This window comes from Mercurialis annua, linkage group LG5 (genome assembly GCF_937616625.2).
Source record: "Mercurialis annua linkage group LG5, ddMerAnnu1.2, whole genome shotgun sequence".
In the NCBI taxonomy this organism is placed as follows: Eukaryota; Viridiplantae; Streptophyta; class Magnoliopsida; order Malpighiales; family Euphorbiaceae; genus Mercurialis; species Mercurialis annua.
Window position 1 is genome coordinate 17,068,332 of NC_065574.1, and position 20,605 is coordinate 17,088,936.

The 20,605-nt window shown below is 36.2% G+C and overlaps 4 protein-coding genes and 1 non-coding gene across 8 annotated transcripts; 2 read left to right on the forward strand and 3 right to left on the reverse strand.

Moving 5' to 3' along the window:
- The first annotated feature begins 5,876 nt into the window (after positions 1 to 5,876).
- Positions 5,877 to 6,964, forward strand: LOC126680166 (transcription initiation factor TFIID subunit 8). The gene has a single exon (XM_050375222.2). The coding sequence runs from the start codon at positions 5,966 to 5,968 to the stop codon at positions 6,704 to 6,706; it is 741 nt and encodes a 246-aa protein (XP_050231179.1). The 5' UTR covers positions 5,877 to 5,965; the 3' UTR covers positions 6,707 to 6,964.
- Positions 6,965 to 7,495: 531 nt separating this feature from the next.
- On the reverse strand, positions 7,496 to 10,543 carry LOC126683029 (vesicle-associated membrane protein 722-like). Its single transcript, XM_050378849.2, has 5 exons — positions 10,201 to 10,543; positions 9,531 to 9,672; positions 9,338 to 9,458; positions 7,961 to 8,023; positions 7,496 to 7,794 (listed from the first exon to the last, which is right to left on the reverse strand). Exons 1-5 carry the CDS (start codon positions 10,388 to 10,390, stop codon positions 7,645 to 7,647), a joined length of 666 nt encoding a protein of 221 aa, XP_050234806.1. The 5' UTR covers positions 10,391 to 10,543; the 3' UTR covers positions 7,496 to 7,644.
- A 3,516-nt stretch (positions 10,544 to 14,059) lies between these two features.
- LOC126680943 (peptidyl-prolyl cis-trans isomerase FKBP17-1, chloroplastic) lies at positions 14,060 to 15,215 on the reverse strand. The gene is made up of 3 exons (XM_050376251.2): positions 14,793 to 15,215; positions 14,531 to 14,647; positions 14,060 to 14,446 (listed from the first exon to the last, which is right to left on the reverse strand). The coding sequence occupies exons 1-3, from the start codon at positions 15,186 to 15,188 to the stop codon at positions 14,324 to 14,326; spliced, it is 636 nt and encodes a 211-aa protein (XP_050232208.1). The 5' UTR covers positions 15,189 to 15,215; the 3' UTR covers positions 14,060 to 14,323.
- Positions 15,216 to 15,248: 33 nt separating this feature from the next.
- On the reverse strand, positions 15,249 to 15,321 carry TRNAK-UUU (transfer RNA lysine (anticodon UUU)). The gene has a single exon. It is a non-coding gene; the product is annotated as a tRNA-Lys (tRNA).
- A 55-nt stretch (positions 15,322 to 15,376) lies between these two features.
- Positions 15,377 to 20,605, forward strand: LOC126680942 (exocyst complex component EXO84C). Of its 4 annotated transcripts, none has more exons than XR_007641302.2 (7): positions 15,377 to 15,630; positions 15,830 to 15,924; positions 16,397 to 17,441; positions 17,828 to 18,340; positions 18,790 to 18,978; positions 19,129 to 19,288; positions 19,891 to 19,982. XR_007641302.2 is itself a non-coding variant. In XM_050376250.2 (7 exons), exons 1-7 carry the CDS (start codon positions 15,535 to 15,537, stop codon positions 20,355 to 20,357), a joined length of 2,325 nt encoding a protein of 774 aa, XP_050232207.1. In that variant the 5' UTR covers positions 15,393 to 15,534; the 3' UTR covers positions 20,358 to 20,605. The 4 variants fall into 4 exon arrangements, 1 of the variants encoding a protein (XP_050232207.1); XR_007641304.2 differs by having other exon boundaries at positions 19,140 to 19,288; XR_007641303.2 differs by having other exon boundaries at positions 19,129 to 19,266; positions 19,891 to 19,981.

Consider the following 20,605-nt stretch of genomic DNA (forward strand, 5'->3'; position numbering starts at 1 on the left):
TCCTAGCAAGGCGCTCTTGTTAGATAGTCCGCTCTCCATATAAATAGACATAATGCTCTCCCACAACTTGAAAGGCATTAACTCGATTGACAAAATAGTCAAGATCGAGTAATGACTTGTTCCAACCGATGACCGCGCCATGTCCTTGGCGAAGAGCGAGAGAATAAGCTTTGGCCTTCTTTACCATAGCGGTGATGTAAGAACCAACCCGGAGAGTCCCTTTCTTCTTGCCAAGGGAGACAAGATGCTTCATAAAGTAGCAAGCACATGAGAACTTTTCTCTTTGAACCGCACACCATAAAAAGAAAAGATCCATAATCGGAACCTTTTCATTGCCCTCATGTCGTTCATCGATGGAATAAGTCATTATTCGATGAAATACGAATAGCGAAAGTATAGAGATGGACTTGGAAATGGCGATCATTGGATCATGCTTTACATCCATGCTAATCTCCGCCCAAAACTCATGAATGTTGAATTCTTCAACCTGGAGATACCCCTCCTCAAATCCAAAGCAATCGTCGAGTTTCTTAGGATTTAACTTTTAGAGATTGCCTTGAACTTTGAAAATAACTCCATAGAAGTCGGAGCGATGATTCTCGTTGGTGATGATGTGAAGAGTAGAAAGCACTTCCTTAGTTAAATCTCTGATACTCTCTTCACGATTTACACAAACAAACTTCTTCCAACCCAAAGCATCAATATAAGCATAGACTTGAACCGCAAGACCATCAAACATTATTTTTAAAAAGATCGGGGAACTTATTTCCTTCCACTTCAGCAATTTCCATACTACCACATCGAATTGCAATTTCTTCCATTTTTAATGTCAGAAGTTTATAGCTCCATTCCACGAAGCACACAACGGGCAGTCCGAACCCAACGGATGACCTTCAGGACAATTGAGAAGTGTTGTTCTCAAACGAGCGCAGAGAAAACTAGAACTAGGGGGCATAAAGTTAGAGTCATGCACCACAACCGGTAATGCTCAGGATCGGGCATTACTAAACCACCAGCGAGCGAGTACCTCTAGTGGCGGACAGTATCCTTGTTGCTTGCCGAATGATGAGTTTATTCTTTGACAAGAATTGACTTACTTTGTCAGTTCTTATCAAAGAGAGGACAAACTGTAGACACCTATTTTCTGGACAGGTAAAAAGTGATAAGGGACTGAAGCGTCCAATGATGATTTATAGACAAATCTGTCCGGGTGATAAGCTTGTGGTTCTCTTGTTTGAATTCAAACTGGTTAGATTAGTGCGCAGTTGCAAGGATTAAAATGCTATTAGTCGCGAATAGCCTATAAAAATCTAAAAAAATTGTGATATAAGCCTGAAAAATTGGATTAATTACAATATCTTAAAATTTAATGGGTCAATTTGCAAGTTTGACGGACTAAATTGACCATACTCAAACCCGTAGAGTCCCAGAGTCATTTTTAATACTTACAAATGAACTTATGGACCCCTTTCGCTTAGCATGTAAGGTTTAATACGAATTTAATTTCCAAAATCCTAAAGATAAATATGAAACTTAATCGTAATCCTAATTAGACTTCTAAAACTATCACTCGCACACACTAATATTCATGATGCCATACAAACACCTAGTAAACCCTAGGTCAACCTAAATCACTATAAATATGACCCTTAATCAGTCTAGCTAAAGGTCGGACCAGTACGTATAGAAAATCAAACACCAAACCCCAGAAAAATCCTAGTTTGGTCGAACCCCTTAAGCACACACACACACTAGCCAATCAAAAAAGCTAGAAATGCTTCTATCACTCAGGAACGCACCATTAGACATCGACCCGAAGCTGGATTTCACATCCAGATCACCTGAAAACGAGCTAATGACTCAAAATGGTACTTCTGAGGACCCAAATCTTCTTTCCATCACTATTTATCATATTTAATTTAGAACTGCTAGATTCAACATCTTAGATTGAATGTTAGGTTGTTTTGCTGTGAAATTGTCATAAACTGTATTTTTGCCATAACTATCATGCTTTTAAGATTTTGATATGATTGTTGTGAAATTGACTTAGAAACATTTTTATAGGCTATTTTTAGATGTTTTAATCATCACATGTTGAAATTGTTTAATTTTAATGCTTAGGACGCATGCTTGTTGCTCAGATTGCCATAAATTGTCATGATTACCATGCTTATTATGTTCTTAGTTGTTTTTCCATGGTTACCATGAAATCAGCTTAGAAATATGTATTTCGGGTGTTCAATTTGATTTCTAGACAATCTGTTTTGAATTCAGATATGTTCCAGAGTATTTCATTGTGTTTTTGCATAAAACCAAACTAGGACGAGTCCCCTCGACCCAGCCACGAAGGCGCCACTGCCACTTCCGCCACCACTTACAATGGCGCCACTGTTCATCCAATACTTAATTCCAGAATGCTCTTAGATCTTTCAAATGCAATCAAATAGTATTTTTGTGTTTTTGGGTTCGTTTGAACTTGAAATTGGGCCCCATTTGATCCCACAAATATATAATTAGTTGTAGAATATGTTTGTAAAGTGTAATGGGTCAATCCTAATTTATTTCAAGGCTAGACGCCCAAGCTTGTAATCTGCCATGTCAACCGGGCTTTGAAGCCTAAGCCCGCCAAGATCAGAATATTCCATACGTGATTCTGGGTTTGTTTGAACTCAGAATCAACCTAGATTTGAACCAATTGATTTGTATTGATGAGACAAAAAAATTTATGTGTCTGTCTGAGTCCAAATTCCAATCGCACGGACTGCCAAACAACAAACGAGTGTTAGACACTCCGGGTCTACAATGTTTAAAAGTATCTCTAACCTTATATGTATATCAACAACACATATGTATTTTTAAACTGTTTACTGCTTTTCAAAACATGTCCAAATTCAATATTAACATGCTAATAAACCTAATCACGATAACTTAGTCAAATTCAGCAAGTCCAACAAATTACTTAGAAATCATAGGACTGCCATGAAAATGTAATTAGTGATTATATATAGGTTTCAAGATGACTTAATAAAATCAACCTCACTTAGACATCCATTTTAGGCTTTGTGCATGCAAAATGGCAAAGACTCAGCACTGCCTGTTATATGATATAAACCATCAGGATTAGATGATTGTTTAGGAGTACATGCTACATGTCTCACATAACCAATCTAGATCGAGTCATATGCGTGTCTTACTTGTTTGCTGCTTTCAATATACATTTCCAGTACGATATCCAGTGAACTGAATGATAGTTGAGATGAGATAACCGGATATGTCACACAAATATTTGAAGCGTTAGATAAGTCAAGTGCAAGAGTTTTGGTAGTATCCACGAACCCGATCTTTTGGTCCGATGCAAAGTGGTCTCACCCATAAGCGTGAGAGATTTACCCAGTCGGTAGAAAAAGCATTTTCTAGCTTAGATAGATGGCGACTCCATTATTTTTAAAACTTAACCAGAATCGAAGTCAGCCATAAATCTAGACGAGCAGCTTTCGAACCCCGCTCTGCTTACAATATGAATATGCCTATTCAAGGTGTTTATGCATAGACATGACAATTCGTGTCTACTGATCATAAACGGGTCAAACCCGTTTAGGCACGAACACGATTAAGCTAAACACGAACACGACACGATTATTAATCGGGTTTGATATACAAAACTCAAACACGACACAGATATTATATGGGTTACACGATACGACACGTATAAAAACGTTTATTTAAACGTGTTAATGGATCAACCCGTTTAAAGTGACACGTTTAAACTGGTTTAATTATTTAACTACTTTTTGAATTTATTTAATATAATACTAAAAGAATTATTATTATATTTTGAGATAAATACTATTTTAATTATATATAATATAAATTTTTTAATTAAAATTAAGAATTTAATAACATTTAAATTATAAAAATAAATAATATTTAATTAAAAATAGTTAACCGGGTTTAAACGGGTTAGGTGTGTATAACCCATTTAGACCCGAAATTAATCGTGTCATAAACGGGTTGACCCGTTTATGTCCCATACCCATTTACATCAAACCCAAACCCGTTTAAGTTCGTGTCGTGTCGTATCATTTAATCGTGTCGTGTCTAAAATTGCCAAGTCTATTTATTTAGATAAGTCTTTTTTTTTTAAGTTGAAAAGTTGTTTTACAGCTATTTGTGATTTTATCTTATTCAGTTACTTTTCTCTTTCAAATACGTCTGGTTTTTCATTTACTAGTTTTACCACTTGTTTGCTAAAATAGATATTTCTTATTGTGAATTAATTTTGATTGTACGAGTTAGTGCATTTCAATTTACATGTTATGCGACAAAATTAATCTTAATAGATTACTCTTGATTGAATTATCATTAAACTAGCATAGTTAAGTTTAATTTAGGCAAAAGATACAAAAAAGATCTCGTAATTTTTACAAAAATATAAATCAACATTTTTATTTTTTGTGGGTATAATTAAACTCTCTTTGTTTTCAAATAGAACAAATAACTCCTTTCGTCCAACATCATTAGAAACACTCGTTAATGGCTGACATATTTCTCATAATCCTATAAGAAAAAAATTTAAAAATAATTTTAATATCTGAATATTTACTGAAAATTTGAGGGAGTAAATGTCTCAAAAGTAAACTGTAAAGGTTTATTTGTTTCGATTTTAAAACAACGAGGGTTTAATTGATCAATTTAAAAAACACGAGTGGTTAATTGTGTCAAAAAAATAAAAAGACTGATCTATACTTTTGAAAAAAGTCGAAATTTCTTTTGTACCTTATGTCTTTAATTTAATTAATTATTGTTCAAACATTATTTTTACTTTAAGAATCAAACTTGTCTCTTTTAATAGTTCAAAATTGGTAAGCTACAAGTGCACGAGTGAAGGTTCAAACTCCCCCTAAATTTGGCATGAAAGATCAAATAAGTCCAACCTCCCGAAAGTGGATCAAATCACCCCTAAAGTATGCAAAAACGGATCAAACACCCCTTCCCCATTCTCACCCTAGAGAATGAATACACTCTCCGGTTTTATGTGGTTTTGGATGGTTAAAAGCTTAAAATAGTCCTTAATATTTATATTATTTACAAAATTGACAATTAATTAATTTTAAAAACGTATTAATTTTTATAATTTCATAAGTTTAAAATCATATTAATTTTTAATTAAAAAAACAGGGACCCATTTTTAACTTTAACCATTTTATATCATTTAACCTAAATCCATTAACCCATTGACCTAAACCCAATAACCCAACCCATTCACCTACCGGAAAAAAATTCTGGTACTAAGAAAAAAATTCTGGCAGTGTGACTGCCGGAATCGATGAAGAACAGATCCGGTGGGATCTGTTTTTCATGATGGAATAAACCCGCTTGGTCTGGGTCAATCGGTGGCGGTGGGTAGCCAGAGTTTTCGGTCGGCAGTGGTGGGGTAGCCGGATTTTTCGGTTGGCGGTGGTGAGGTAGCCGGAGATTCTAGTGGAAGAAGAAGAAGATTAGAAAAAAAAGGTAGGAAAAAACTCTCAATTTTGTATTAATTAAATAGGATTAATTAGTATTTTAATTAAAATTAATTAGAGTTGGTTAATTAGAATTAATTTTTGAAATTATGTCCACTTCTCTTTTTGGTCAAAAGGGTGAAACCGATCCGGTTTTGCATACTTGTTGGGTAATTTGATCTAGTTTTACAAGATTGGACTTATTTGATACTTCGTGCCTAGTTCAGGGGTAAATTGAACCTTCACTCACAAGTGCACAGACCTACAGTGTACTAACCAAAGTGCAAAAACCTACAGTGCAGGAACTTCAAATAAAAGATAATAAAAATATAGGGACTTGAAAATAGCTTATGCCATAAATTAACCAGAGTGAACAAACTACTTAATTCCTGAGCCCATTTAAATAAGACGCCATAGTTAGGGTTTGAAGCAAAATCCAATCCATCGTCGTCTTCATTCACACCATGAAAACAAAATCAAAACGAAAAGTTCCCAAAACCAACCTCCCAAAACCAACCGAACCATCAGATTTCGCATACAAAGTAACCGAAATAGCAGTATCACAAATCTGCCAATCAATGGGTTTCACCTCCACACACCTCTCCGCTCTCGAAACCCTAACAAAAATAGCCATCCTCTACCTAAAAACCCTCGCCAAAACCGCCGTAACATACTCCAACGCATCCAATCGCACAGAGTCCAACGTATTCGACATCTTCAACGCCCTACACGACCTCTCACCGGTGCCAGGTTTCATGGGTCCATCAAACTGCGTGTTGAAGTCAAAATTAGTGAAGGACGTGTCAGTTTTTGTAAGTTCAGTGGATGAAATCCCCTTTGCGAAGGCTATACCGAGAGCGGGTCCAATTTGTGAGGCGCAAAATGCGGAAAATTTGGGATTTGGGGGGTTGAATTATGTACCCAAGTGGCTGCCTGGTTTTCCGGATGAGAAAACGTACAAGAAATGCGAGGAGTTGGAGAAGGGTGGGGAATTGGGGTTGTGGGAGAATAACTGTGGTGGAAGTGGGAAGTGGGATGAGTGTGTTATAGGTGAAATTGGGAAGAAAAATGGGGATTTGGGGGTGGAGAGGGATAGGGATAGGGATAGGGTGAGGTTCAAGATTGGAGAAGTGAAAAAGGGTGGGATTGATATTAGAGTTTATAAAAGGAGTTGGGCATGTAAAGGGTTTGCTTATGATTTTTAATTTGATGAAGAAGAATGATGCAAAAATGGAGAGTAAGTTTGAACTAGGTGATCCAAAAAGTAGAGTGTATACATATGGAATCGAACCTTGGTCGTTCGGAATAATTCAAAATTTTGATTCTCACCGCTTGCCATTTCAGCTGTTCACGTGGAGTTTGCAGTTTTCTTTTTATTAATCTTATAGATGTCGTAACGAGATTTAAGATATTATGTATTTTAGTTGACGTATATATGAAATGATTATGCCCTTTCAATTCCATGTTGATGAGATTATTGTCTTTGTTTTAAAAACCCAACTGAACGGACCACGAATATTTAAAATACAAGTTACCATAATTGATCATCTTCAATATACTCTTTTGTAAACCTGTAATGTGGGTTCTTACTCTTAAAACAAATGCTTCAAGAAGTAGTTCGAACTAGTTTGGGTTAAGTCGGAACAAATGGTCATCTCATGATCAAGAATTAGTTTATTGTTGAGGGTAATTATGTAGCTTTAGAGGAGCTGTGATGAAGATTATGAAGAGAAGCCCACAACTCTTCATTACTTTAGTTTCCTCAAGAGAAATGCAATCAAGTTTTCTCTGAAGACATCCAAACTACACTGCAATGTCTCAAAAACTACACTATCAGATCTAACTTTGCAATGGTAAAACCGGTTCTTCCTATAAAACTTATAGAACAACCAACCAGTCAGACATATCCAACTGATCAGACTGAATCCTCGGGTTCTATCTATCATCAGTTCGGAACAATGATGCACCGGACCTTAATAGAATATGTAAAAGCATTGATATCACAATAGTATATAGGTTTTCTTATTCACATGCAAATGAAAATGTTACTTTGTTCTACAAATTGTTGTTTGTTGCTACACACGGTGTCATCACAATATATTGCAAAAGCTCTCACAATACAAAAACCATTTGGAGGCACCACTCATTTTCCACAATTAAAACCTTTGCAAACTGAAAGGACTATGATGAGAATCAACGCAATCACTATTGCCAAAACAATAAGCTTTATCTTCATATTTTGCAGCCACATTTTCCTCCGGATTTTTGTACCCGTGCTACGAAAATCTTGTGCCTGTAGCATCATCAAGTTTTCCAAAAAAATTAGATGCTCATCTCATTTTCCTTAGAAATCAAGAAAAATAAACCAAAAGTGATCTAGATTGGTATCCACGAAACCTGTTACTTTCTAACAATACAAAGATGGCATGCACATATCCAAATATGAAACAGAGACTGACCTGGTTATGAAGGTTTTCAGTCTTATCCACCAGAAGTTCAATCTTTTCCCCTCTATCTAAAACCTGCATCATTGCAGAAATCAACATCTGTTAGATTGATTCCTCAGGAATCCTTAAGAGCTGAATGTTTACCAGGCTTTGCATTAAACGAGCCAACCTAAGCCAACTAAATTCTAAACATGCTGCAACTCATATTTTGCTGGATAATGAATGACACCGATTCACACCTAGTCACTACATCCAGATGGCTACAGAACATAAAACTTAAGTTGAATGAAACCATAATCAAATATCAGAAAAGGATTGCAAAAAACTATAGGTCATTTACAGCAAGAATTAAAATATTATCAACTACACAAAGTGTGAAGCCACAATACATCTGATTTTCAGTCTAATGCTGAAATGCTTTTGTTACAAAATTGAAATAAGGGCGGTGGTATTAAAAGTTCACTTATCAATTAGATAGTAAGGGCAATATGTTCTTTTCATGAATAAAACTGCCAAAGGTAACTCCTATCAAATGATCAAACCATCAACTATTTTATTAGAGTGTTTACTGTAGGTTAATATTGGCACCAAAAACTAACAAGCAAAATCTCCAAGCATAAATTACAAAAATTGGACGGAACTAAGAGTCAAATTCTTTGAAGAAAATTATATGGCAGAAAAACACTTCATGAGGCAACATAGGGTATTGGATAGTCTGAAGTTACTTTTGAGAGTATGATTCTCTAGCAGTGGTGACCCTAGGAAGCATATCAACAATTTGGTCGTGACTTTTCGAGGAAGGAGCGATCAAGCGACCCAAGAGTATACCACCAGCCTTAACCATCCACAGTTAATCTCTCTTGGCTCTAATTAGGAGATAAAAACACTATTTGAACCTAACGCCACTGCATCAGCATTTCCAGTTAAGGAAACTGGACATAATATTTGATAACAGCAGGACAAAACAATGGTGCTATCAAAGCACCAGACTAAACAGAATATTCAATTCCTATGGCTATGAGATGATTCTATACTTCCCTTTTCAGCATATCAAATACAAGAATCCATTTATAAATAAATTGTATTTAGAATTCAATTAGATTCTAAAGTAGAATTAAACAGAATGCTATATCAAAATCATTTAGAAAAAATATCCTTATAATCCAATAGAATCTATTTGAACCAAACAATTTGGGGCATGACTACATACAGTGGTAAATTAGGTCGTATTGAAGTATTGCTCTTGATTCTTTGCTATTTATTTTCAAATGCAGAATACTGCCCTAGAAACCATTTTCATTGACTGAAAATATGACTATGTACACCAGCTATATAGGAAAGGAAATGGAAGAAAAATCATCGTGATTCATACAAGAAATATGCCGCTACCTTTTCAATATTTTCCATCATGACTCCTTTAACTTCTGAAACCTGAGCTTTCACCTTTGCAAGCTTGCTTATCTCTTCAGGGTGATCAACACAATATTGCATATGGTCCTTAAGTTTCGGGCTGAAATTAAGTGATATAAATTTATGTTATTGAGAGTAAAAAATAAATTGATCCATTACAAGAGTAGAATACCCAAATTCCTTGTCCAGGCTATTAGCAGGAGCAACTGCAGCTTTTCCACTGCCATATTTTGCCATAAAGTCTTCCTTGATACGTTCCAGAAAAGCCATCGGTACTTGTCTTCCTGCTGATTCATCCGCAACTACGCAATACGCTGCACCCATTCAACATACAGTCAATTTAGCAACTACACAACAGCACAATTTACAAAGTGAGACCAAATGTGACAGCGCATCATTATTGCACAAATCATTTTATCCTCGTATGCAAAGAAAAATGAACTTAAAATAACAACTTATGATGACATTAGCATTTAGCACAAATATTTTATCTACATAGAATTAGGGTCACCTTAATTAGTGTGATACAATCAAACATAAACAATACTTGATCAACCTAATAGTTTTATCTTAACACATGCAACCTAGATAGCACGGACACGGGACGCTTGGACACTCACACGGCAAAATGGTATTATTTTAAGGAACCCTCTGTAAAAAAAATGAAGTTCCGTGGCCGAAACGTCAAGTATCCCAAACATTTCCGAAATGGGACCCGTTGATTGAACGAAGCGTCCGTGATACCTAGCTAGCGACATGGGAACGGCAAGACAACTAATTGAGCCATACCCAATTTGATGAACAAATAACATACTAAGAATTGTACATAAAAAAGGACATACTAAAGCCATTATCGACGAGGTAATTAAAAGTGTGAGCGTCGCAGTTGTAAGTGAACTTGTTGTTGGAAGAAGGGAGTTTCTGGAGGCACTGGAAAGCTATGGAATTGAAATTGCCACTGAATTCTGTGTACTCTGCAAGAATCACTGTTCCCCGCGACACGAATGTGTAGATCAAAGATTTCTGACCCATTTTTGGAGAGATCTGCTTCTGTGATTTCAAACTCCTTGCTGCTCAGCTTTATGGGCAGTGAAAGGGAAAGAGGAGCAAGAGGTTTAATGAGCGGAGGAGGTTTAGTTTTCGCTTTTGGGGAAAAAGATAAATTAAAGGCTTAATGCTTCATTTCTTTTATCAATAACTAAACTTTACTCCATCACTTGTAAACAACTTAGAAATTAAGTATTTTTTAAATAAAAAGGAACAAAGGATCATTTCACTCCCTCAATTTGGCACAAAATTTCAAAAATATCCGAAACTGGAACATATAGCATTTAACAAGAATTTGTCCAAACCGGCTCAAAGCCCCCCTTATGTTGGCGTGACACTTTAATTGGATAGTGAATTTGATAAATATCATAATTTACTTTAATTAGTCATAATTAAATACTAATTAGTCATAATTAAATTCTAATTAATATAGAGGATTTTTTAAATCTTTTTAAAAAAACAATTTTTTTTCGATTGAGAAGAGAAGCTGAGCAGCATCTCCTCGATTCTTAAAGAAGAATAGACCCAATCTATTCTTCTTTAAGAACAGACCTAGGTCTGTTCTTGAACTCAAGAACAAAACTGAGCATCTGTTCTTGAGTTTAAGAACAGGCCCAGGTGTAGACACCTTGTGACCGGAGCGGGATTCGAGGGCCGCTCGTCCAAGCTTATGGCTGACTTCTTGATCTGTAAATAGTTTGAAAATAGAATCGACACCTAGTTCAACTAGAAAATGCCTTTTATACCGATTAGGTAACCTTACTCGCCTATAAGTAAGATTATCGTGCATCGTACAAAATGATCGGGTTCGTGGACCTCTCTGAGACTCGTGTGCTTCTTATATGTTACTGGCTTTATTTATCGGACATATTCGTTTTATCTCTTCTCAACATTAGATAGTAGTGCTGGAAATAAACAAGTCTGAAAAAGTAGTAAGCACGTTTAACACGGATATGATTTGATCTGGACTGGACATGCAAAGAAAGCAGCAGGTACTCATAAGCATATATAAAAATCTGCCGGTTTCTAACAAATAGCAGAAGCCTGACTGGTCTGAATTGATTACATGCACAAAGCTTAAACCGGAAGTCTAAGTTTGATTTATTTTATTATGTGATCTTGAATGCACTATACAACCTTTTACTACTTTTTCGTGATAGTCCTAAGATGTCTAAGTGACTGATCGGAATTGATTTGATTAGCTAAATTAACGTGGTTAGTTCTTGAGCTTGTTAATACTAGATTTGGCATGCTTTTGGAAAGAGATAAACATTGCAAACATCGCCCATTTGCAGTTGGTATGCATATAAGGTGAGAAATACTTTAAAACCTCATTGACTTTTGAGTGCCTTGCACTTGTGCGGGTTTGACCGTCGGTGTGGTCAGAACTGGTTCTCGGTTAAAACACAAAAGTTGTCCGTCTCGTCAATACGATTCGATCGGTTTGAACCACGGTCGATTCCAAAATTTGGTGAAGCCATAATCTGGTTTGGAAGTTGCTAGGTTTGCTGGCATCGGGCTCGTGGGCCCGGTTTATACTTTATGTTACATTCTTGGATTTATGGGCCCGATTTACACTAGGTCTGACCCATTACAGTGTATAAAATTAAATTATATTAAAATATATATGTCTGGACTCAAACCGGGTCTGATTCCTAGTCCAAACGAGCCCGAAAATGCGTCCGAAAGTTTGGATCAAGGTCTGGAGGATTTGGAAAGCAATTCTAGGAAGTAGGGAACGAAGAACACAGCGCCGGTGTGACTGTCGACGCCGCCAGTATGGGTAGCGGCGCCGCCGGTTCATTCTATTGGCGTCGTCGGTTTCAGTGGCGGCGGCGGAGGCGCTGCGGGCTACAGGCAGCAGTAGTGACATCAGTTGTTTTTGATGTTTTCAGTCCATTTCAGCTCGATTTAAGTCTGTTTTTCATGCAAAACAGTAAAAAATGCATAAAACGAAACAAAGAATCTAAATATGACAATTAAAGAGTGTTTAAAGCTGATTTGAAACACTATAATGACAATTTACATCAGTTTTTAAGCAAATAATTTCATGGCAAATAAGCTCAAAAACAATCTAAACATGAACTCTATGTGTTTTACTTTACTGGGATTATGGAATTAAGCATACAAAACATATTAATCTAGCTATTAACATGCTTCCTAATGATTTTCATGGCAATTTTATCAGGAACTCATAATTTGGCAATTATGAAAAAACAATAAAAATAACCTAACATGCATCCTATTTGACAAAATTCAGCAATTTGCAAATAAAACATGGCATAAAGTGATTAATGGAACAACAAAGGGTTCTCAGAATTACCGGTTTGAGTCCTTGACTCGTTTACAGGCAAAGTGGATGCAGAATCTAGCTTCGAGTCTATGCAGGGCTGTGTTCTTGGAGAATCAAAGCATATTTAGGTGTTTTAAGACTAGAATTGAATGATTTTTATTTGTGGTGTGTGTTAGAGGGTTCGGCCTATACTGGGGTTTTTTTAGGGGGGAAGATCAATTTTTTTATGCTAGGGTTTTACCATTATGGTCCGACCTTTGACTTAGCTGACCTCATGCTGTATTTATAGGGATTAATTAAGTTTAGGTTTAGCTTAAGTCTATTTACCATTTTCCCTAGTTAAAATTTGATTTGAGGTTGAAGAAGTGTTAAATGATAAGTGTTTTAGGATTAGGATTAGCTTTTAATTATTCACCTTAGAATTTTACATTTAATTTTTGGATTTGGACTTGCTAACTAATTAAAAAGGTGCTAAGAAACAATTTAGGTGGGCCTAATTACATAAAAACCACCCACCTTATAACTTTTTTTCATTTATACCATGACATAGGAAAATTTTCAATTGTACCCTATTTTTGATTTTTATGTTTCATCTCTACCCTAATGAGTTGAATTGATCTATTTTTTTTTGAAAAAGAGTTTAAATTTGTCCTTCATTTTTATCCTATATTCTAGTAAAACGTTAATGTTAATCATTTATGTATCTTGTTTTTAATATTTTCATCTTTAAATTAATTAAATTATCAAAAATTTTACTTTTGGGGTACAAACGAAACATAAAAATCGAAAATAGGGTACAATCGAATATTTTCCTAGGTCATGATATAAATGAAAAAAAGTTATAAGGTGAGTGATTTTTAAGTAATAAGGCCATTTAGGTGTCTAAAAGTGTCAAAAAGGCTACTAAGACCCTGTGGCTTTGAGTATGGTCAATTTTAGTCCGTAAAACTTGCAAATTGCCCCATAAACTATTAAGATATTGCAACTAGTCCAATTTTTGAATTTTGAGTACAATCTCTTTGGATTTTTATAGGCTATTTACGGCTAATTACGTTTTAATCCTCCAAATTTGCAGCTACGTACAGATTACGCCTGCTTAGATTATAGCAAGAAAATTGATAGCTTGTTAGCCGAACAGATTTCTCTGAAATCCTCATCTGGGCAAATTTTATTAAGATTGTTTTCAAGTGCAATTTAACGTTTTCTCATTAATTCTTTCTCCAAATCATTTCATTTTTGCAGAAAAGTGTCAAAGAGGCATGTTAAATAAATAATTAATTATTAAAAATCTAAAAAGTTATTTAATCTCATCCGCACAATGAACGGAAATCGACATAGTTTAGGTATAAACCAAACGATCCTATCAAAAAGAGAATTTAGATAATATAGAATTCGATCAAACAACACAAATGGATAAGATCTTCCTTATTTAAAAGCGACACTAATAGGACTCATCTTTGCAATTACAGTCATTTTCTTACAGTATTATCCAACAATCTACCTCTACTATGTGCACATCAAAACTAAATTACTATCAATAACCTCAAACAAGCTCATAAGACCACCACCAACGTAAGCCTGAAACCGGTGCTTAGTGAGTTCATCCTCAGAAGAGTTCATTGGCATCAGTTATGCCTGAAGCTGAGAAGCTCGATGTCGAAGATGAGAGTACCCAACGTAGAACCTTCTCCGTTGGCGAGACGCGTTGGATTGAAAATAGTAGTAAAAAGCCTCTGCCTGTCAAAATACTACAATAACACAAGATGTAAATAATTAGTTAGTTAATGTATCTTCAATGAATATTAAAGAAAGGATTCATTGGAATGTCATACATCAGGTGGCAAAGGCTGTTGGGTTATGTTTTGATATCCTTGTGATGGCGGAATAACGACTCTACGAATTCCGCCCGCTTTCATTGATCTTACAGCCATTTGTATCCCCGAAATCACCTGCAATTGTTCATTGGATTACCAACGAGCTATAGTTCAAACAGTAAAAACGCTGGACAACAATCTGTTAAGTTGCGCTTTCAGTTTCTACCACAAGCGCTAAAAGATTTGTTCATTGAATTAGTTTGGTTAGCAAGAGACTCACATTTGGCGAGCCAAGAAGAAACGTAAAAGGAATAGGTTCACCAGAATTATCCTTATGATCATATGTGGAATCAAATCGCCAGCCTTGTTTAGCTGCTAATCTTGCATAGTAATGGATTGCGACATGGTCACCATCGATAGGGAGCTGTGAACCAGAACCAAGACGAAGGTCTAAAGCCTTGACTCCGCCAGAATTTGGGAGCTCAAGGAACTCATTCTTGCTTGAAGAAGCAGTGGCTGTAAGTGGAGTGGTAGAGATGGAGAAGATGAGAGCAGAGTTTATTAGGGCTCTTCTTGTGGGTTGAATTTGAGTTTGAGGAGAGGCTAAAGGGGGGAGAGTGTCATAATTGGGTGCGTGAAACCAAAATGGAGATGGCCACAAGTACTTTAGCGCCATATCTTATCTCCAGCAGATGCAGAAAAATATTAAAATAGAGAAGAAAAGAAATAAAAAGAACGCCGTCTGTGGGAATCGAACCCACGACCACATGGTTAAAAGCCATGCGCTCTACCAGCTGAGCTAAGACGGCTTGCTATTTTAGACAACTAAAAGTTAATTATGAATTGTTTTATTAAAAAAGAAAAGGAAAAAGAAAAAGACATTAGTATTTAAGAGAACATTGAAGAGGTTATGAGTAGGTTTTGTGTAAGAATAATGATGAATTAGGAAATAGAGAGCAGTGATTTTGGGGAAGAAGAAAAGGTACAGTATTTGAGCTTCTTAGAAGAGTAGGAACTAGGAAATGGAGAGCAGCGAAGAAGAAGATGACTTCCCATCAATAGAGAGCATTACTCCTCAGTCCAACATCGACTCTCTTTTTCAATCTCACACTGAAAAGGTTTCCTTTTTTCTTTTTCATCTAATTGTAAAGTTTTGTTGTCTACAAATGCATGTAAAGTTCAGTGTTTGATTGTTTATGCGAGCTAGGTAAAGTTCACTATGTTCTGGGTGACTGTTTACATTATTTTTCTCAGCTAGATGTATAAATTTTATCATCTTAAGATTGTGTTTGAAGTTAAACAATGTCACTGCTGCAGGGAGTCAGAAAACTTTGCTGTGAGCTATTGGATTTGAAAGATGCTGTGGAGAATCTATGTGGCAATATGCGAACAAAGTATTTGGCTTTCTTGAGGTATTTCATTCCCTGTTGGTACGAATGTCAATCCTGGTTTTTATTTGCTCGAGATTTCCGTTGATCAGTAATGTACATGCTATCAAAGTAGTTCTTTTCTGAGATGCCTTCCAACTAAAGATATGAGCAGTATATGGAGAAAATAGATTTATGCACCAGAGGATCCTAAGTCCATTGTTTCTGAGAAACAAACGACCTCTGAATCTTTCTGGTTATATTATATGTTCCCAAAATCTATATACCTCTCACTCTTCACAAACAAGGTTTTCCAGACATTAAAAAATCTATTTCTATGAGTATTTTTTCCCTTCTCTGAGATATTTGTCATCCTGAAGTCAAAAGGAACTAGCTGCTTCACTCAATCTTATTTATGGTATATTTTGTATGAGCTAAGATATATATTATTAATTTATTATACTTATTTCCTCATAATTGTCTGAATGGTGTGTGAACTTGGTTATGATTTTTGTAGGATGTCAGAAGAAGTAGTTGAAATGGAGCATGAGCTGGTTGAGTTACGTAAGCATATCTCAACACAAGGGATTCTTGTTCAGGATATGATGACTGGGGTGAACCGTGAGCTGGAACATTGGAGCCAACTTAATGAGGACGTTGAAGATCCTAAGCAAAATTTTGAAGTTGATGCACTTCAAATTTCTTCTCCAAGTAGTGAAGACGACCCCATGGTGACATTCTTGGACAATGTTGATAATCTCTTGGCAGAGCATAAAGTGGAAGAAGCATTAGATGCCTTGGATGCTGAAGAGAGAAAAAATCCAGATCTTAAAGTCTCTGGAGATGCTTCGTCAACAGAAGAACCTTCATATAAAGCAGCCTTTTTGAAGAGAAAATCAATGCTTGAGGACCAGCTAATTGAGATCGCCGAACAGCCTTCACTTGGCATTTTGGAATTGAAGAAAGCCTTATCTCATCTAATCAAGCTTGGAAAGGGTCCTTTGGCACATCAATTACTGCTGAAGTCATATGGTTCCCGTCTTCAGAAGAGCATTAATGTTTTGCTTCCATCAAGTTCCATGTGTCCCAAAACATTTCCTGCAACACTATCTAGGCTTGTTTTCTCAATGATCTCATTGACAACAAAAGAATCTGGTTCCATATTTGGTGATAATCCTATATACACCAATAGAGTTGTCCAATGGGCAGAGTGGGAAATAGAATATTTTGCACGGTTGGTGAAGGAAAATGCACCTGCCTCAGAAACATTTTTGGCATTAGCTGCAGCTACCAACTGTATTCAGGCTAGCCTTAACTACTGCTCAATGTTGGAATCACAGGGTTTAAAACTTTCGAAGTTGCTTTTGGTACTCTCACGTCCATATATTGAAGAGGTGTTAGAGCTGAATTTTAGAAGAGCCAGAAGAGCAATCCTTCTCATGGCAGAGACCGATGAGAGCTCGCTCTTTTCTGTGCACTCCGTGTCTCCCTTATCTATGTTTGCAATACCAACAGATAGTGAGCTTGTTGACAGTGGAGTGAGATTCATGGACATTATCAATGTGAGTTGGGTTTCTTTTGTTGCTTAAGAAGAAAAAAGTTCTGGATTCTGTTTTCATATCACTGAACCATAGAGTACTTTGAATGCATAGCATGGAAATAGTCTCATAGAAGATCTCTCCTTAAAAGAAACAGTGGTGATTTAAGTCATTTTCTTTTATATGAGTCATGGTTGAAGCATGCATTCTTTAATCTTTGAAAAACAAACATTAATAGTTCCATATATATCTTTCTATCATAGCTCAACCCTGCATGAGCACATGCATGCATGAAGGATAATTATCTTGCTGCTGAATATCCTTGGTTACAAGGTTCTTGGTTGATTTTCTTCTCTAGTTCATCCAGTAACTAGTTCATAGTGTAACTTGGAATCCAATGACTTTTACAGGAAATCTTGGCACAGTTAACTCCCCTGGCTATTGTGCATTTTGGAGGAAATTTATTGACTAGAATATCACAGCTGTTTGATAAATACATGGATGCGCTGATTAAATCTCTACCAGGCCCCTCAGATGATGAGAATCTTACAGAGCTGAAGGAAGTCATACACTTTCGAGCTGAAACAGATTCAGAACAGCTTGCACTTTTGGGGATGGCTTTTACTATTCTAGATGAATTATTACCGCTGGCTGTAACAGAAGTTTGGAGTCTGAAGAATGAGAGCAAGGATTCAATTAGTGAAAGTATTGTGCCTAATGCAAACATTACGGCAGAATTGAAGGATTGGAAGCGCCATCTCCAGCATTCATTTGATAAGCTTAGAGATCACTTCTGCCGGCAATACGTTTTAAGTTTCATCTACTCAAGAGAAGGAAAAACTCGTTTAAATGCTCAAATTTATTTGAATGGAGATGGGGATGACTTGTTGTGGGATGATCCTTTACCTTCGTTGCCATTTCAGGTTATCCTATTTCTCCTGTTACTAAAATTTTCTTCCATAATCTTTATTTGCTGCAGTTGGATGTAGTGTACCATTATTTTCATTTAGTATATTTCTTTAATGTATTGAAATCTACTAAGTGTTCCAGTATAAATAATCTGATCATTATAATATTCTTAGAAAATTCATGGATTCTAACATCTATTTCTACGGCCATATTTATATTGGTCCTATACTGATGCTAATACAGCATGGACTTTTTAGGTCTCTGTGTTTTGCTGCATTATCTTCTTTAGTCATAGTGTATTGATGTCTTATTGGAAGTTTTTTTTCCTTTTACAACAATATCTGAGGCTTAGGATATTGAATGTCATCAGCTATACCGTTTCAGCCACCTAACAGCTGGCCACAGTTTGCTTTTATTTTACCAGTATTGTTTCCGTATTGATGGAAAGATGTTCCTTTTACAGGCGTTATTTGCGAAGCTGCAGCAACTGGCAACCATTGCTGGAGATGTTTTGCTTGGCAAAGAGAAAATACAGAAAATTTTGCTTGCTAGACTAACTGAAACAGTTGTAATGTGGTTGTCAGATGAACAGGAATTCTGGGGCGTGTTTGAGGATAAATCTGTTCCACTAAAGCCACTCGGGTTGCAGCAGGTACTTTTCGAGTTGTGTAGTTTCTATAAATACTCTTTTTTTTTTCCAGAAAATATTGGAAATCCAATAACTTTCATCAGTTAAACTGTGCTTTGCTGGTTATGTTGCTTACTTGAGGGAATTAACCATTTTTGCACCATTTTGCATAAGTATCATTGAAGAATTGAAAGAGATGGGGGACATCCACTTGTCATTGATCTTCTGCTGAACAGATGACCACATAAAATGCTCCCCTGATCTGGTTATGTTGTAGATTCTGATATAACTTTAACGGAAGATCTTATGGAGGTCAAGTCTTTGGCTCTTCGCTGTAAGATATTGACTTGCGAATTGTTGTGTAGAATGTGGCATATGCTAGATTGCTGTGTACGATATGTGATATTTGCAGTAACATAGGGGGAAAAGGGGCTTTGTTAATTAGGAAATGAGCATACTTCTTAGAGCTAGTGGATGAAGGCGACAATATACTTTTGTCTCACTGGTAGTGAAGCTGCCTTTTTGCTAGAGCTCCCATTCGAGGACAAATTTGTGGGAATAGTTTGCGTAATAATTTTGGAGATATAAGTTTTACTGAAAAGCTTAGTTTGGGATTTTAGATTCAGTTGTTAGGTCTTTCTCTGTTGAGAGATCCTGTAGAGTTGCTCAATTTAAATCAATGATTGATTTTTAGGTATCATGGTAAACCTAATTGGTTACTTCCAATTAAGTAACTCAATAGTTTAATCCTAATTGGCATTTTCCATTTCTATGGGAACTCCCCATAGCTTTATGATTTGCGATGATAAGTTGATAACTATATACATATATGACTAGACCCTTGGTGTAGTCTTTACTTTGCTCCAGATAGCTAAGTTGTTAGTGGTTTGTCTTCAAATCTCTGTGTTGAATGATTATTCGACTTTGGTTTTGCAGTTAATTCTTGATATGCACTTTACTGTGGAGATTGCTCGTTTTGCTGGTTACCCTTCTCGGCATGTCCACCAGATTGCATCAGCCATAATTGCTCGAGCAATCAGAACCTTTTCAGTAAGAGGCATAGACCCACAGAGGTACGAGAAAGTTTATTTCTTCTCTGACCACTATTTCCTGCCGGCAAGCAACTAATTTTACTAATTCTGTGTTGGTATAGTGCTCTTCCTGAGGATGAATGGTTCGTCGAAACTGCAAAGTCGGCCATTAACAAACTTCTTTTAGGAACGTCCGGATCAGATACATCTGAGATCGATGAGGACCACATAATTTTCCATGAAGAAAAGATTGTTTCAGATTCTGAGGATACTGCCTCTTCCCTTTCAAGTGTAGAATCCTTCGAATCTTTTGTTTCTGCGAGCATGGGTGAACTTGATAGCCCTGTATACTTCACAGATCCTGAGGGTTAGAAAATTTTGAGATGTGTAACTAGGGGTTGTCATGGTAGTGGTCTTTGAATAGGATAGTATTTAGTCATGTCAGATCATAGATCCAGTCTGATCAAAATTTTGAATGTGCAGATTCGGGTTGTGATTGGATCGCAAATGTTGTAGCTGCTCATTTTGTTCGAATTTATATCATAGCAATAACTGATAAGTGAAAAACAGTTGAAATGTATTATCATGTTTATGTAAGTTAGAGAAGCTTTTAGCTGCTA

What these genes read in the sequence shown, in the direction of transcription:
- LOC126680166 (XM_050375222.2), top strand. Translation starts at nt 5,966, where the DNA reads ATGAAAACAAAATCAAAACGAAAAGTTCCCAAAACCAACCTCCCAAAA.
- LOC126683029 (XM_050378849.2), bottom strand. Translation starts at nt 10,390, where the DNA reads ATGGGTCAGAAATCTTTGATCTACACATTCGTGTCGCGGGGAACAGTG. An exon ending in CCTCGTCGATAATGGCTTTA is followed by an intron (nt 9,673 to 10,200) that starts GTATGTCCTTTT and finishes GAATGGGTGCAG; the next exon opens with CGTATTGCGTAGTTGCGGAT. An exon ending in AGCCTGGACAAGGAATTTGG is followed by an intron (nt 9,459 to 9,530) that starts GTATTCTACTCT and finishes ACTTAATTTCAG; the next exon opens with CCCGAAACTTAAGGACCATA.
- LOC126680943 (XM_050376251.2), bottom strand. Translation starts at nt 15,188, where the DNA reads ATGGCGCTAAAGTACTTGTGGCCATCTCCATTTTGGTTTCACGCACCC. An exon ending in TTCTTCTTGGCTCGCCAAAT is followed by an intron (nt 14,648 to 14,792) that starts GTGAGTCTCTTG and finishes GAACAATTGCAG; the next exon opens with GTGATTTCGGGGATACAAAT. An exon ending in AACAGCCTTTGCCACCTGAT is followed by an intron (nt 14,447 to 14,530) that starts GTATGACATTCC and finishes GTGTTATTGTAG; the next exon opens with TATTTTGACAGGCAGAGGCT.
- LOC126680942 (XM_050376250.2), top strand. Translation starts at nt 15,535, where the DNA reads ATGGAGAGCAGCGAAGAAGAAGATGACTTCCCATCAATAGAGAGCATT. An exon ending in AAGTATTTGGCTTTCTTGAG is followed by an intron (nt 15,925 to 16,396) that starts GTATTTCATTCC and finishes TGATTTTTGTAG; the next exon opens with GATGTCAGAAGAAGTAGTTG. An exon ending in TACCTTCGTTGCCATTTCAG is followed by an intron (nt 18,341 to 18,789) that starts GTTATCCTATTT and finishes TTCCTTTTACAG; the next exon opens with GCGTTATTTGCGAAGCTGCA.